Source organism: Bombus vancouverensis, chromosome 2 (genome assembly GCF_051014615.1).
Source record: "Bombus vancouverensis nearcticus chromosome 2, iyBomVanc1_principal, whole genome shotgun sequence".
Taxonomy (NCBI): domain Eukaryota; kingdom Metazoa; phylum Arthropoda; class Insecta; order Hymenoptera; family Apidae; genus Bombus; species Bombus vancouverensis.
The window spans coordinates 7645837-7662147 of record NC_134912.1 but is presented as its reverse complement, the minus strand read 5'-3'; the positions used below and the strand labels follow the sequence as shown (position 1 = coordinate 7662147).

Here is a 16311-nt window from a genome sequence, read left to right as displayed (position 1 = left end):
ATGTTTCTTTTACAAAATTTTTGGTACCATATTAATGATAAAATATTATAAATACATCACAAAGTAATTTTTCTTTTTAATGAAATATTACACAATACGATTACGACGATACATTATGTTAAAACATATAGAACTTTACTCTAGTAAATGTAACAATTGTACACGATTTTCAATAAGATAATTATAGTACATGAATTATGATATTAATACATTTTTAAATTATAAGTTTGGAAAATATCAAATAGGAAAATTTTTTATAACAAACTGTAACACCATACATTGAGTTATGTCTGTTTTATTTTTTCATTGTACATCAATAGTATTTATACTAATTAAATTAGTATAATCTCTGAGGTGGTCCCATAGAAGATTTAATGTGAAGAGAACGTACATTTTGCCAGTGTTTTTTCAACAATGAAACTAAAAAGTTAATTGAAAGATGTACATTTTGTACCAATTCATCTGGAGTCATTCCCACGTGACCTACAGCCACTGACAAACATAATACCTGAAAAAGTTTTTCAAATTACATTTGGATATTATAAATTACAATTTTAGCAAGAATTTGTAAGTAAAATATTTTTTTGAAACAACGAATATGCAACAAAATTTACCTTCTTCATTTGAAATTTAATTGTAGCTTTCACCTCATCAATTTTCCCTACCATTGACTCCTGATGAGATAGAAGACCAGGGAACTTGCCAGCTTTGTTCAGACCAGGACCAAGAATACGTGGAATTTGTTTAATTAAAGATTCACTAGCTAAGAAGGCGTCATATTTTTTAGCTGTAAAAAGCACACGCAAGTTAATTTTTAAATCAAATTATATTAAAGTTGATTTAAAAGATGTCTCGACACGGATTGAGGTACGAAGGAATAAAACACAACGTCCTCACCAAGTGAAGAATTTCATTTTCTTCCAGTAGACGACCACTACTACAAATTACAAACTAGCAATGGTGCTTTTTGGAAGGCACAAAGAAAAGAATTAAATAGACAAAATAAAAAGCTTCAAATTACCTAGTTTCTTTACAAGTTTTTTGTTCTTATTTAATTTTTTCAATGCTTCTGCATCCATATATGGAATATTATTAGCTTTAGCTTCATCACAATGTTGTTGATCTCCCAAAACACAAACTTGCATCTTTGGTCTTGGAATATTCTTCAACCTTTAATAGAGATAAATTACGTGTGTAATTAAGTAATTAATATTCCTTAAACTGTTGATTCCATATATGTTATTATGAATAAATATTCAAAGTAACACTCAAAGTGGAATTCAACATTATTCCAATTACTCAAAAATGAAAATACAATTATCAAAGTCAATATTCTCAGTAACATATTGGATAACCACACGAAGTATTCAGATAATACATGCAAAGTAGTTCAACATCACTGAACATTGGTTTTAATAATTGAATTGATTGAATAGTTACCATAGTCAAATATTGACTTACCAGCAGGATCATGATTCATGATCCTGTAATAAATACAACGGTAAAAAACCTCCCCAATTTATTTAAGACCCTGGGTAGAGGTCCGCTAGGTAAAACCTAGCTTCCTGACTATGCATGAGGCAACCTTTTCGGATGTTAGTTAAAAAATAAAAAAAAAAATAAAAAAAGGAAAAGAAAAGAGAAGTAAAAACCGAAAAGAATCCTCAATGTCAGGTAGAAACATACTTGACGGTGCCTGAGAAACGTTTGTCCTTTTGAGGATCATAATTCTTCAAGCCAATTTGGAGTTCCACTGTTTCTAAGAATTTCCTTTTTTTGTCTTGTGAATTTTGGATAACACCATTCACACATTCATAGAGAGTATCACGTGATACTTTGGACCTATTGATTAAAATTATTATTACAATCAAAGTTGAAATTTAAAACAATTATTACTACTATTATAATATACAGAATACAAATAAAAAAAAGTAGGTCTTAGAACTGAGATACGGACAGAGCTTTGTCAATTGATTCATTGATACTAGCATGTTTTTGTTTCTAATGAAATTGTTTATAGATAAGATATGAATTGCTACCAACATTTTTGTACATGAAATTTTTTTATTGCTTGGTGTTCACAATCAATCTTATAAGCAGTGCCCATTTTCTTTATTTATTTCCAACATATAGTGAACTCATGTGAATTTATTTATTATTAAAATAAAATTATATTAAAATAGTACATATATAAAAGATTAATATTTTCAATAATACTATACTACAATGATAAAAATGTCGGTTAGGATTAGAATATAATTTAAATAAAATATATAAAACTGTTATAAAATAAAAATAATTCAATACATAATAGAAAAAGTATTTATTTATATTTACTAAATGCTTAAAATTTATTTTATAAAAGACTTTTAAAGATGCATTTGAAAAATTATAGTACAATGTGGAGATATCATGTCCAGAAATTGGTACGATATAAAGCTTCAATAACGATTATTTTTAAAAAATATTGGTAATTATATTAAAAAGATATATCGCAATAAATATTATTTACAATATCAAAGAAAAAAAATTTCAGATTTATAAAATATGAAAAGATTAGATACTCACGTCATTGTACCTCCTTACAAGATCACTGAAAAGAAAACGTCCTATCTACTGCACGATTAAAATCAGAAAGGAAACTGCTATGTTAACAGCAGAACCAGTAAAACCAATACATATTTTCTAGATGGGATCACGCTTATGAGCATCCTAGCTCATAGTTTATGAAACTGTCACAGATGTCGTGCTTGCAATTTATGTGAACTCGGCTTTAAATTTAACTATTTCGGTATGCATCGATATATATATATAGTCTATGTATGTTAGACTATACATATTATGTACCAGAATTCCTATTACCAGGTCCTACATTTATATATATTGAAGTCTGTGAAAAACTGTCTGAAAATTAAATCGTGACTAGTTGTGAAAAATTAACATCGAAGGCAAGAAGGTTTTCGTTTTGCAATCCGTGACATGCTATGAATACCTCAAAGAAAGAGACACTCTACTCATCTCTGTCTGTCTCGTAAGAACGCAGACTTTGTTAATCTTCCATGTTAATTTTTCGCAACTAGACATGATTCAATTTTCGAACGATTTTCCCTAGCAAGTGTCCAGATCTATTTATATGATCGTGGTTCATGATACATATACATATCAGTGATATATACATATATACATATGTATGTATATGTAGTGGGTGCTCTTGTTTATTCTTGTAAACAAAATTGATAAATAAATCAATAATTTGGTTTCATTTGCAAATGATAAATAATTAAACTATGAAAAGACATAATTCTAAGAGACAATTAAATGTATTTTTATAATTGATAATGGTTATAAGTATTCGTTGAGGTTAATGATGTAAATATCGATTTATAGTTTAAAATTTCGTAAAAATATATATTGATAAATCAAGTACGTATATTTTATAATTATTTCTTGTATTACATGACGTATTTTTTAATATATATGTAAATTTTTTGTCATTATTAAAATTAAATTAGTTATTTAAATATTGTTAAGATACTCTATAATAATATGTTCTATTTTATAGTTGAGGATGTGTCCAGCACTTTTAGAAAACGAAGAACGATGTTTTGGAGGGATGACATTTTTTGCCCAAAGTCATCCAGTTGAAGTTTGTGGTAGTAATGGTTTACCTCTTACACCAAATTCAATAACCATATATGGAAAATCTCAATTTTTAAAGACTATTCACCATCCAAATTTATCTACATATCTTGATATAATTAGAAGTAAACATGGTAAATCTTATTATATTTAAAAATTAGAAATTTAAAAACATTTCATATAATTATCTAATTAAAATTATTTTTTGTAGAACGGGTAGTAGTAGTTGCAGAATATAATGGAGATACATTAAATAAAAAAGAAAATTTGAACATTGATGATATTGTGAAAATAGCATTTCAATGCCTGTTGGGTTTACAGCATATGAATAATTTAGGCTTAGTACACAGACATTTAAATCCTGAAAATATATTAGTCAATAAAAGTGGAAATGTACAGTTATATAATTTTGGTTTATATTATATGACAGATAGTGGAAAAAATGTATCTTTTCCTATTGGGTATGTCTTATAATAAAATATTTAGTTTAATAAAATTTAATTGCAATTGAATATTTAGTAAAAATAAGAAATACTTATTTAAATGCATAATACAATTTTTTATTAGTTATCCAAAGTATACAGCTCCTGAAGTATTTCTGAGTTCTGGTGTCAGTAGCTCAAAAGTAGATTCTTGGTCTTTAGGTATGATTATTGCAGAATTATTATTGGGAAAGTCAATATGGCCAGGTGTAAAATTATCTCAATGTTTGCGGAAAGTTCTTAGTCTAATACACTGTGAAACTTCTGTTTTTGAACGTCTTGCAAGAGAAACTAATTGTTACAATATTTATAAGGTATAATTTATTTGACTCTTAAATCCTGGGTCACACTCTATAGTTATTTCTTTGTGTTTATTATTGTTCTAGGATTTACCTGATAAAGTAAAGGATTTTGTAGATTGTTGTTTACAAATTCACCCCTTAGAGCGCAAGGTACCAGAAGAGTTACTGAAGTTACCTATATTTGAAGAATTTTTGTTACAAAATGAGAAAGAAAAAGAAAAAAATTTATATAAGAATGTTATTGTTAGAAAAATGGATGAATTATATTATTTATGGCAATTAGCAGGAGGCGATATTACTGTGGAGTTAAAGAAACAGGGATTTATCCGGTCAAGACCACCTATTTTATCAATTCCAAAGTAATAGAAGTTTCATAAATATCATGTTCTGTGGAAAAAAGCACAATTTATTTTAATTTTCTTTTTAGTTTAGTGATACTTTTAGGTCAAATGTTTGGCAGAAGAGACACAGCAGGATTACTTGATTTACGTGTGGTTAAAGTTCCTCTTGATACACTACATCAACGTTTGTCTCATATTCCATATATAGCTAATTATCCATGGTTAACAAATCAGTAGGTATAATAAAGATAAATGTAAATTTCACATTTTTCTTCAATATTATATAAATCATCTCATACATGCTTTATAGAATGCGCGTTCAATCGCAAGAGGATTTGATAGATGCTGCTTCCCAGTTACCTTTAATTATAAGAGAAAGAGATACAGAATATCAATTTTATAGGATTGTTTTATATGATAGATTACTACAGGTGATTATATTATTTTGAATATTTGATATATAATAAACTGTTACAGGTAATTACTTTATTTGGAATATCTTTGAAGTTTAAAATTATTTACTATGAATTCATTAATAAAAAATATCACTAATAAATTATTACAAAAATAGAATCTTTTTATAGAACACTTAAAATATTTACTTATGTATATTGATAATTTAGGTTTATCCAATTACACGGGAAGCAATAATTGAAGAAGCACACAAAGATATACCTCCACCTGTTAGGGGAGCTGTATGGGCAGCATTGCTTGGTATTACTGGTGATATTCAAAAACGTTATGATATGATTGATAAAGAAACACCTACGCACACAGATCGACAAGTAATTCATCATTAAGTCACATTACATTATTTATCTTTATGTTTTAATTTATTAACAATATCTTAGATAGAGGTAGACATACCAAGATGTCATCAGTATAGTGAATTATTGTCATCTGGTGCTGGTCACGAAAGATTACAAAGATTGCTCAAAGCATGGGTTCGAAATAATCCTCATTATGTTTATTGGCAAGGATTAGATTCGTTAACAGCTCCATTTCTATATCTTAATTTTAATAACGAAGGTAATAAATTAAGTAAATTATATAGTACATATATGTAAACTTTATTAATATTTTTATTTTAGCTAGAGCATTCGAATGTCTGTCTGCATTTATACCAAAGTATCTTCACAAATTTTTTCTGAAAGATAATTCTGCTATTATACAAGAATATTTAGGAAAATTTTCACAAATTATAGCTTTCCACGATCCACAATTAGCTAATCATCTTAGATCAATCAACTTTGTATTAGAATTGTTTGCAATTCCATGGTTTTTAACAATGTTTTCACGTAAGCCATTTATTATTAATGTTTGGATTATGTAAAATTGTTCACATCATAAATTTTCCTCTTTTGAAATTGTTGATTATTACATATTCTTGAACTTTCTTATTTTAGATGTGTTTCCACTTCACAAAATACTTCATTTATGGGATAAACTTCTATTAGGAGACTCATCATTTCCACTTTTAGTTGGACTAGCAATATTAAAACAATTACGAGATTCTCTTTTAACTTCAGGTTTCAATGAATGTATCCTCTTATTTTCTGATCTTCCTGAAATCGACATCGAATTATGTGTTAAAGATTCTATGATGATGTACCAAAATACACCACCTAGTATTACTTATAGAAAACATCAGTTTAATCAACCAAAAGTATAAATATAAACTCTATATATTCTTCAAGATAATTTATTAAATACAAATTTAAAAAAATATGTTATGTTTTAGGATATAAATTGGTTAGAACCAGAACCAGGTACTGAAAAAATGCCAAGAATTTCTGTTGATGACTTTTTAGATTTATTAAACAATAACCCTGAAAGATTAATAACTGTAGATGTGCGCAATAACATACAGTGAGTAATTTATTTGTAAAGGAAATATTACATTATTCTAAATCATTTCTATATATATGGTAATCATTTACTTTATATAGATTTGAAAGAGGTGCTGTAGTAGGCAGTATTAATATTCCATTTACAAGCGTACAGCTTTCCTTAACTCATATTGAAACTCTTGGACCACATGCAAAACCACTTGTAGAAAATAAAAATAGCGTTGTTGTAATTATTGGGCCTCATGATCAAAATAATGCCTTGGTTAGTATTATAATACAAAATTTAATTTTTCAGCATTGAAATAAAAATGTTTTATAGTTTGCAGATTTTTTGGTAAAATGTGGAGTTGTGGGTGTATGTTCTTTACAAGGAGGAATTTCTATCTTACGGGCAAAATCTCCAAACGTTATAGTAGCATTACGATAAAAGTAATGTATAAATGCTGCACTTTTTAATGTAATAAATTACAACACCACATTTTCATATTTGAGGATCATACAATTTGTATATATATGTATATATATATAATTTTAATTACTCATAAATTGTAATATTTTATTTAACTATATTATATGTAGAATATTATGAGGCAATTGTAAAATATTATATCTTTCTAACATTGAGATTATAAACGATAATAGTACATATAAAATATGTATTATATTAATTAAAGAATTAAATTTTTGTTATACTATATACAGTATACTATATCTTCATTTGCTTTAGATGGTTACTATAGAAACACAGTCAAAACATTTTAGTATAAAGGTTTCATTTACATTTTCGAGTTACTCTAATTGTCTAAATATGATTGTATAGATAGAATTCATTCATTTTGCAAATATGGAAGGTGATATTTCTCCAAATCTCCAAAAGTGGATAAAAAGGTGCTTGAAAAAAGAATTTGAAGCAAATATACAAAAATCATTGAGAGAAGACGTGGATAATATTAATATTGCTCAAAAGATTATACGTTCAAAAGAAATGTTCATTTTAGTGAATTCTATAAGAGCTACAATCGTTGAACAATCTACTTCGAGATCTACATCAACTCTACTCTTCGATTCGCAACCACAGTCATCCTCCTCTTGCATCAGTGATCAAACAAGTGAAGATTGGAATTCTCCATTAAATAACGATGAATGCTATAACGTTATTCTTGATAAAATTAATCAAAATAAACCTGCTCATGTAAGATTAGCTGGTTACGAAATTTTATTAAAAAGTGAACTATCAAATTTAAATAATAATCCCATATGGGATTCGCTTCAAAAATCTTTATTAGATGGTCTTATAGATGAAAGTAGATCTATTTTTGAAGCTAGTTTACAGGTACACGCTAAATTGCTCTCTTGTTTACAATCGTATGATGTATATACCAATTTATTGAATGGTTTTAATGCTCAATACCACTCGCAAAAGACATTTGAAATTTTACCTACATTAATTTCTGGAATTAATTTTAAATTCTTTTTCCATGAAAGAATATTTCGTATCATACATCTAATACTTCGTTATCATGAAGAAAAGTTAAAAAGTGCAAGAAATCCTGATAAAACTATAGAACAAATGATAGAAGAATTTATAATATTTTTGAGTACACATGAATTTGGAACTGCAACACAGACAAAAACATTAAATATACTGAATATTATTTCTGTATTAGAACCACGTGCTGACTGGAGTAGAAAATGGATTGTTAGTCTTGCTACTAGAAAAATATTTCTAACTGCTATAGGAAAATCACCAAATTTATTACAACAAATAATGCATTATGTACAAAGAGGACTGGAAGAGCCTCCTCATTCTATAGCAGCTTCTATTTACGATGATCCAATGGAAGTTATTATTAATGGAAGTACAGTGGAAACAGTAACTTATCTTCATTGTTTATGTTTTGTATCCCAACTCTGTGTTTATAAAGCAGGCCGTGAACTTCTAAAGGAAAATACATTTGACATTCCATTTTCAGTTTCTGGATTTTTAACTGCTTCTCTGAGAGCTTTAAATAAATTATCCATCGAAACATTAAGCAGTGTATATGATGTTTCTTGTTATGCTCTACAATTTGTTTTAGACCAACCAACTATATTATATGATTATGAATTTTATCATATTGCACTATGTCATTTATCATCTTTTTCTGAAAATAACATTAATATATGGCCACATACATTAAATATTATTCTATGTATGTTAGACACAGCAGATGGTTCTACATTTCTTATCTCAGAATGCAAAGAACATACAGTAAATTTTGAAAGTAACATATCTAAATGTCCAGCTATGTTTATTATAATAATAGCATCAAATATGTTACGGCAACCTTTATCCATAATGAATGTAGAATATCTTGTTAAATTATTTGAAGTAATACAGAAGTTATTTAACGTATTTGATGCATATGAAATAATACAGTATAAAGTAGAAAAAGAATTTTATCCTGCTGTATCATATTTTTATAAGAAATTAGATAAATCTTATTTTGAGAATGAAAATAAAGCTCAACAGATAAATAGGTAATTTAAATATATATGGCATTTGTTTTTATTAGTTAAATATAGTATTAAGAAAGTAAAATTTTATTTATAGTGCGATTAATACATTATTACTTAAGATGGTATCTATACCATATGGATTGAAAAGTCTTGTTCAAGAATCATCAGTATTTCAAGAACTAATTGAAGGATCTACTGCACCTTTAAGAATGTCATGGACATCAATTGAAGTAGTTAACTTTGTATCATCTGCTGCCTTTTTTCATTTGGGGTATAATGTAATTGCTAATCTTGCACCCCATGTTCTATCTACCTTACTCTCAGAAACATGTAAAATACTAGAAGATCCACACTATTTTCATGACCCATGGGATCATGAAAATATTCAGAAATTTTTACATATACTAAAAATTTTTTCTCTTAATTTTAAGTGTAAGAATAATGATAAAAATTTTTCATTATGTCATACTAATTTAATTTTAATTTATTTATATGAATTATTTATTTTTTATTTTATAGGTTTTTGTGCATTTATGTCAAATATAAAAGAATCATACAATAATGAAGAGCACAATTATCCACTTAATTTATCAGAATTATTTAATGATTCAATAAATCCTGAATCAAATTATCACTATTTAGGGCTTCTATCATTAAATATTGTGATTTGGAATTTGAATATTTGTTTATATCTATTAGAATTACTGAATTTTCAGGTAATACATCTACATGCTATAAGACTAAGATATTTTCATCTCTTCTTTTTTATATTTTTATAATATAAATCTTTCCAGAATATCTTGTTAGGATTTCAAAATTTTAATACAGAAGTAATAAGTGAAGAACTGAATACAAAATACATTGATGATTATACTTTAATACAACATAAAATTATATCTAAAACATATTTTGTTAAAAGTAAAGATGAAGAAGAAGTTTCAGAACCAGAAGAATATAATCTACCAAAGTTACTTCCATTGGAATTAATCAAAGAAAATTCATTCTCAGAAACCGAATATGGCACAGAATTAGAAAGTTTGCTTCGAGAAAATAGATCTGGATTATTAGATAATAATTGGGTCCAACAAATTAGAGAAGCGTATATAGCATCGCAAGATCCAATAAAAGTAAATACAGATTTTTTGCTTTTATTGGGTTCAATTTGTTAAGTTTATCTTGTTATATTTTTATAAGATAAATTTTTTATTTACTAGAATACAGTATTAATTCAACTAGTGGATCAGATGCAGAAAGCAATTCCTACTTCAGAATGGGGAGAAATCTTTCAATGGAAAGAAAACATATCATCAAATATAGATTGTTGGTTTTCAGAAGAAATACACGGAATTGATTTAGTTCTGTATTATGCAGAACAAAATGATGTTTTGAAAAATACAGTTGAAATGAAAGAAAAATTACAAGAATTTATAAATGCGTGTTATGCATTTATACAATATGAAAGACCAGCAAAATTTGATGGATTTGATTGGTTTTTATCAACAGTATTCATCATTTGTAAAGGAGACGTTGACAGGTACACACAAAATTACCAGTGGAAATTAAATTTTTGCATAATATAATTTTATATAAAAAACACAAACATTTTATAATTATTAAATAATTGTTTTATTTTCTACTATTGTACTTCATACACATATACCTCAGTTGACCGCGAATATACCCCTGGTAGCAATTTCTAAATGCTGCAGTATCTTAATAAATAGATCAAAAACTTTCTGAAGAAAGTAATATTGAAATTGCTACTACTTTTTTGAGAAAAGATTATGGGGTAACTCTAGCTAGTCAATGTATCATCATTGGTAGGTCTCAGGTTGAAAACTTGGTCATCATTGCAATGATAATGCACATAAGACAACTATTTCACATCATTGACCTATATTATATTATGATATAATAGCATATGATAATTACAGATGTAAAACATTTATTACTCAATTAATTCAATTCCCAGTAACTCCATTTTTATGGTGTAATTTGGGAAAAGTTGTGGATAAAAATATTAAAGAAGAATGTGCCACACAATATACATTTATGCAAATTTTAGAAAGCATTGTTAGTAATGAACTCCCACATATCAAATTTGCACTTAAGGTATATATTGAAAAATAAATTTCATTCTTATTTGCCTTCCATCACAGATTATTATGTATTAATTTATATTTCAATGCAGAATGCTTCTGGAGTGGATTGGTCTTTAATATGTAATTTAATGGTATCACAATGTTTTTGGGGTATACTTCCATTGCCCCAAATTATGCATTTTTTCGCAATTTGTGTTTTGTTTTCGCCTGATTATATAATATATTATTGTGTATCACTTTTATATCATTGTCAATTTTCAATAATGGAAAGCACAACGAATGGAAAACTGTGGCCAGAACATATGGTATGTATCATAACACATATTAAATATAATGCCTACATATTGTATAATTTATCTACGTTATTTATATAGGTTTTGGATGATTATCAATGTCACAATTATATCAAATTTATGGATTCATTAGACAAAAGATATGGGAACAAAATTTTACCAAAATTTTCGGTTAAAGGATTTAATTAAAAAGAATAAAATATAAAAATAGCAAAAAATTTCATTTTTTACTGAATATTCATTATATTAATAAAACAAGATAATTATATACATATATACAGGGTGGTTGGTAACTGGTAGTACAAGCGGAAAGGGGGTGATTCTACGCGAAAAAAGAAGTCGAAAATATAGAATAAAAAAATCTTTTTTTTTTTAAATTTTTCCATCGAGACAACGATCTACAGTGAGATCCGTTATAAGGAGACGTGATAAAGTGCACGCGTACCGAGCGAAAATTCAAAGTCGATTTTCTCGAAAACAAAGCCTCAAACGAAAAATTTTTATTCTATATTTTCGACTTCTTTTTTCGCGTAGAATCACCCCCTTTCTGCTTGTACCACCAGTCACCAACCACCCTGTATATATATATATATATTAAATAATAAAACCAGCTTTAAATATGTCAACACAAAATGACTTTTAAAACTTATTTTAAAGTAAATTTATATGTATGTATGAATGTTTACACATATATAACTATTGTTGGTATGATATAATATTAAACTCTGCTCAACTAACAAAACATTTTCATTTATTTTCTAGTAAAATTCACATTTTGTAGCTAGTTTAATAAACATATCTCATTGTCTATAAGAATGTTTCCACTTATTTTTATGGAAATTACTTTGTACGTAGTATGTGCAATATTTATACAAATCGTATTTTATAAACTCAGGAATAAAATCAGTTGTAGGCTTTTTTTTATTTGTAAAATGTTTTAGAACTGATAGATAAATAACCTTATGTACAATAATGACACGATATAGTCATATAGGTTTTGTGTTAGTGGAATCAGTCATCATGAATAGTGAACAGTTTTGCTACTTCATTTAAATCATCATATTTTGTGCCTCTTGCAAGCACCTGTAACAGATACATATATAAAAGAAATATATCTTTTAATATATATTTTGTAAAAACTGAACTTTCTTCTGTTCTACACATTTCATGAACGTACCTGTCTAGCAATAGACATCCGATTAAAGATGTTCCAAAGAACTATGCCAACCACAATATCATCACGTAAATAAAAAACGACTCCTTTTCCAAAATCATCATATTTTTTAGGTTCCTCCAGTGAGATTTTTGAATTATCGGAACATTTTGATTTATCTGTTTCTTCTAAGCTTGATTGTATTTGTGTTGAATTCAATTTCTGTGGTTCAAAAGTACATAATATATAAATAAAGTTAATTATGATTGTATTATTAGTATACTATTCATTACCTTCGTATCTGAAGATTGTGTGATTTCATTTGAACTATTAACAGATGTTATCGAAGCATCTGACTTCGTTGTTTTTACAAAAACTCCTACAGTTGGCAGTGATGAATCCACAATACCAATTGCTTCATATCCAACCTCTGGTCCTAAGTCGGACCAAAACATTGATTGATGTAGATATGGTTTTCCTAGTTAACACAGAAATACAGATTTTATCATTTTTCATTTTATCTTAATTTTTATATTAATAATTAACATAGCATATATTGAGAAAATCTTAACTTACTTGCACCAGTCATATTTTCTCCTGCCAATCTTCCTGAGATCACAGCATGATCATGATGTTCTACTCTTCTTCTACCAAGTCTAATGTCATAAAAGCAAGCTGCATCTCCAGCAACCCAAAGATTACTCCTTGCTTCTAATTCCGCATTAACAAGAAAACCGCCTATTTCAGGATCTGTTTCTAAATGTGAAGCTTTTGCCAAATCAGTATTTGGTTCAACACCTACTGCTACAATCACTTGATCGGCATCAATCTTTCCATGTAAACAAAAAAAAGAAAAAAAAAGAATGATCACTCACTTATCAACAAACTATCACTTTCATTATTATTTTTATTTTTGTGTAGATATTTAAATAAAACGTACAACACGATTATCCGAAAGGATAAGTGATAATTGTCCACCTTTATAAGAATAATCTTCTACTTCAGAATTAGCAATACAATTAACACCTTCTAACATTGCTTTCTTTGTTGCCCATTCGCTTAAGTATTGTGGTAATACTTGATCCATTATAAATTTCTCTTTATATACTTGATATACTTTTCTATTCTCAGGTACTAAATAATAATAAAATTAATTATTATTTTATGTTAATAATTAATTAAACAATGGTATTAATAATAAAAGATGTAATAAAAACCTACAATTACGAGCCAATGAGCAGGCAAGTTCCGAACCAAGAAATCCTCCACCAATTATAACTGTATTTTTATACTTAGGATCATGCACAGCATCTTCTAAATCAAGAAAATCTTCTTTTGTTCTGAAGGTTACGATTTTATCCTTAAGTTCATCTTGCATTGATTCAAAAACTGGGAGATTTTTAGGTGACGCACCTATAAATATATTATAATGAAAATTGTATGTAAATTTTAAATATAAATTAATTATACTTACCAGTTGCAATAAGACACTTGTCATATTTTATTTCATAACCATCATCAAGCATCACAGTTTTGTTTGGAACATCAATTTTTGTGACTTTCCAGCCTGTGGCTACAGCCACACCACCTTTATCAGATTGACTCAAATTAGTAATATCTGAATAAAATTCTGGTGGTTCATAAAATATGCTGTAAACATAATATATAATAAACTACTAACTATATAAAAACATAATGAATTTCTATTTGAATAAATGATCATTCGATTATTACCTTCTTTGAGCACCATTCCATTGCTTAAAAAGTAATTGCGCACTTATTTTTCTATCTCTATTATACCAAAGTTCTTTGGATAATGGAGGTCTCATATATGGCAAATCTTCTTCTTCTGTTATTACTAAAACCTAAGGAAAATACTGGTTATGTTATTAGATCCTAGTTCAGTAAATGAAGAAACAAAATTATTACAAAGCACCTTAGCTCTAGGATCTCTAGATTTAATAGACCTAAATGCAGAAAATGCAGCTGTTCCACCTCCTATTAAAAGATAAGGTATTTCTGAAGGGAATGAACTAGAAGTAGGTGGAGATTTAGTTTTTTCAAGTGATCTTCTAAGTCTCCTTCCATTCTTTTTTCCTAATTATGTGACATAAACATAAATTAATCATGAACATCTACATTTAAAAAAACATTTTATAAGTACAAGCTCTTATTCAACTTACTCTTACTTACATCCTTTTGAGAATCTGTTTTTTTCATAGTAAACCAATTTGAAGAAGATATCTACATGTTTCAATGAAAATATTAAAAAGAAAGAAAAAAACAAAAAATTTATAATATTATAATCTGTTATAATCAAGAGTACAAATAAGACATGATATACAAAGCAATCTCTAGTATCATACCGCATATATTGTAACTCCTGCTATGAACAAGGTTGCTAATATTTTCCAATATGGCGATGAAGGCTTCTTGTCATTTGGTTTCTTCGAATCATCTGGTTTTCCGCAAATTTCATAACAAGATGGTGGACAAGATGCATTAGGATGAGACTCACATATAGGAACAATTCTGTTTTGTTTGGAATAACTACTTTCAGGTACACATTCTTCTGGTTTTATGGTGGTCCCTGGAGGTTTAAATGCTTTATCATTTGTATTGCTACTATACCATAAATTATGAACACTAAATATTCCTAAAATCAGAAAAATATAATAATAGTTAATTTAAGAATAATTCTCATTAAACATTAATTTAGAAATTGTTTAAATATAAATAAAATTAGTAATTGTTTTACTGCAAGAAAAATAAGCATTATGAAATAATTGTAATTGAATAATATGCTCTACACAACTTTTAGGCTTCTTTTAATAAAAGGATTTTTTTCATCAATAACATCATATGAAACAAATACATTGAAAAAATGTATACATTGTCTGGCTTTGAGGTTATATCGCATGGTGTACTTTCAGATAAATAAACCGGATATAAATTTAACAGAATATTAATTGAAAGATAGTATCATCTGAATGTGTATATACAATTATAAGATTTTACTGTCAATGTTTGTAATTAGAATGTCAAATAAAAGATTTAACTTAATATTTAATTGGAAAATACTAACAAGTTCAGTAGCAGAAGAAAAATTGATATAAATTAAAAACTACGTTTTTGAAAATTAAGTATATCAGTACTTACCAACATATTTTGAAGGTCGACAATAGTGATTGGCATATGAATGTCTCGTAAGTTTTGGCAATCGTCCTATAACTCTACCGTAGCTTAACATTTTTGACGGGCCAATTTTGGCCTTACGCAATATGGAGGAAGCGCGTGTGGCCGGTTCTATTATCCACACGCACGACTGGAAGTCGCTCTATAGTTTTCCCTTTATACTTGAATGGCACAGGACACTCCATTACCAAATTTCTTTGGGAAACAACTTGCCGTATTTACGATACATCGATTTTGAAACAATTCCAGAGAAATTTGTTATACAGCGGGAATAAGATTTGTAAATATGTTAAAATATTTATTACAATTTTAATTTATTAACGAATGACAGCCGCGCATACTCTATATAGATAATCGCGCAACTTCATGCTAATACAAATGAAGCATACAGAACGTACATATGTACCTATCACTTAATTTTATCATCTGAAATATATATTTCCATTGTAACACAA

General features: G+C 27.6%; 4 protein-coding genes across 7 annotated transcripts; 2 read left to right on the top strand and 2 right to left on the bottom strand.

Moving 5' to 3' along the window:
* Nucleotides 1–279: 279 nt before the first annotated feature.
* RpL10Ab (ribosomal protein L10Ab) lies at nucleotides 280–2704 on the bottom strand. The gene is made up of 5 exons (XM_033349367.2): nucleotides 2569–2704; nucleotides 1687–1842; nucleotides 1022–1170; nucleotides 615–787; nucleotides 280–508 (listed from the first exon to the last, which is right to left on the bottom strand). Exons 1-5 carry the CDS (start codon nucleotides 2571–2573, stop codon nucleotides 338–340), a joined length of 654 nt encoding a protein of 217 aa, XP_033205258.1. The 5' UTR covers nucleotides 2574–2704; the 3' UTR covers nucleotides 280–337.
* Nucleotides 2705–2829: 125 nt separating this feature from the next.
* LOC117165880 (TBC domain-containing protein kinase-like protein) lies at nucleotides 2830–7311 on the top strand. Of its 4 annotated transcripts, none has more exons than XM_076627716.1 (15): nucleotides 2830–3031; nucleotides 3117–3423; nucleotides 3563–3773; nucleotides 3851–4100; nucleotides 4207–4435; nucleotides 4508–4782; nucleotides 4851–4997; nucleotides 5075–5195; nucleotides 5388–5549; nucleotides 5616–5793; nucleotides 5856–6062; nucleotides 6171–6430; nucleotides 6506–6633; nucleotides 6714–6876; nucleotides 6934–7311. In XM_076627716.1, the coding sequence occupies exons 3-15, from the start codon at nucleotides 3569–3571 to the stop codon at nucleotides 7039–7041; spliced, it is 2433 nt and encodes an 810-aa protein (XP_076483831.1). In that variant the 5' UTR covers nucleotides 2830–3031; nucleotides 3117–3423; nucleotides 3563–3568; the 3' UTR covers nucleotides 7042–7311. The 4 variants fall into 4 exon arrangements, with proteins under 4 accessions (XP_076483831.1, XP_076483830.1, XP_033205235.1 ...); XM_076627715.1 differs by having other exon boundaries at nucleotides 3113–3423; XM_033349344.2 differs by having other exon boundaries at nucleotides 2830–3423; nucleotides 6941–7311.
* Nucleotides 7312–7371: 60 nt separating this feature from the next.
* On the top strand, nucleotides 7372–12833 carry LOC117165904 (protein broad-minded). Its single transcript, XM_033349405.2, has 8 exons — nucleotides 7372–9134; nucleotides 9208–9545; nucleotides 9633–9829; nucleotides 9908–10240; nucleotides 10328–10647; nucleotides 11048–11225; nucleotides 11305–11520; nucleotides 11590–12833. Exons 1-8 carry the CDS (start codon nucleotides 7459–7461, stop codon nucleotides 11695–11697), a joined length of 3366 nt encoding a protein of 1121 aa, XP_033205296.1. The 5' UTR covers nucleotides 7372–7458; the 3' UTR covers nucleotides 11698–12833.
* Nucleotides 12243–16162, bottom strand: AIF (Apoptosis inducing factor). The gene is made up of 12 exons (XM_033349654.2): nucleotides 15821–16162; nucleotides 15028–15317; nucleotides 14845–14905; nucleotides 14598–14758; nucleotides 14396–14526; nucleotides 14136–14311; nucleotides 13883–14074; nucleotides 13602–13795; nucleotides 13238–13490; nucleotides 12955–13139; nucleotides 12686–12883; nucleotides 12243–12591 (listed from the first exon to the last, which is right to left on the bottom strand). The coding sequence occupies exons 1-12, from the start codon at nucleotides 15909–15911 to the stop codon at nucleotides 12520–12522; spliced, it is 2004 nt and encodes a 667-aa protein (XP_033205545.1). The 5' UTR covers nucleotides 15912–16162; the 3' UTR covers nucleotides 12243–12519.
* Between the last annotated feature and the right edge of the window lie 149 nt (nucleotides 16163–16311).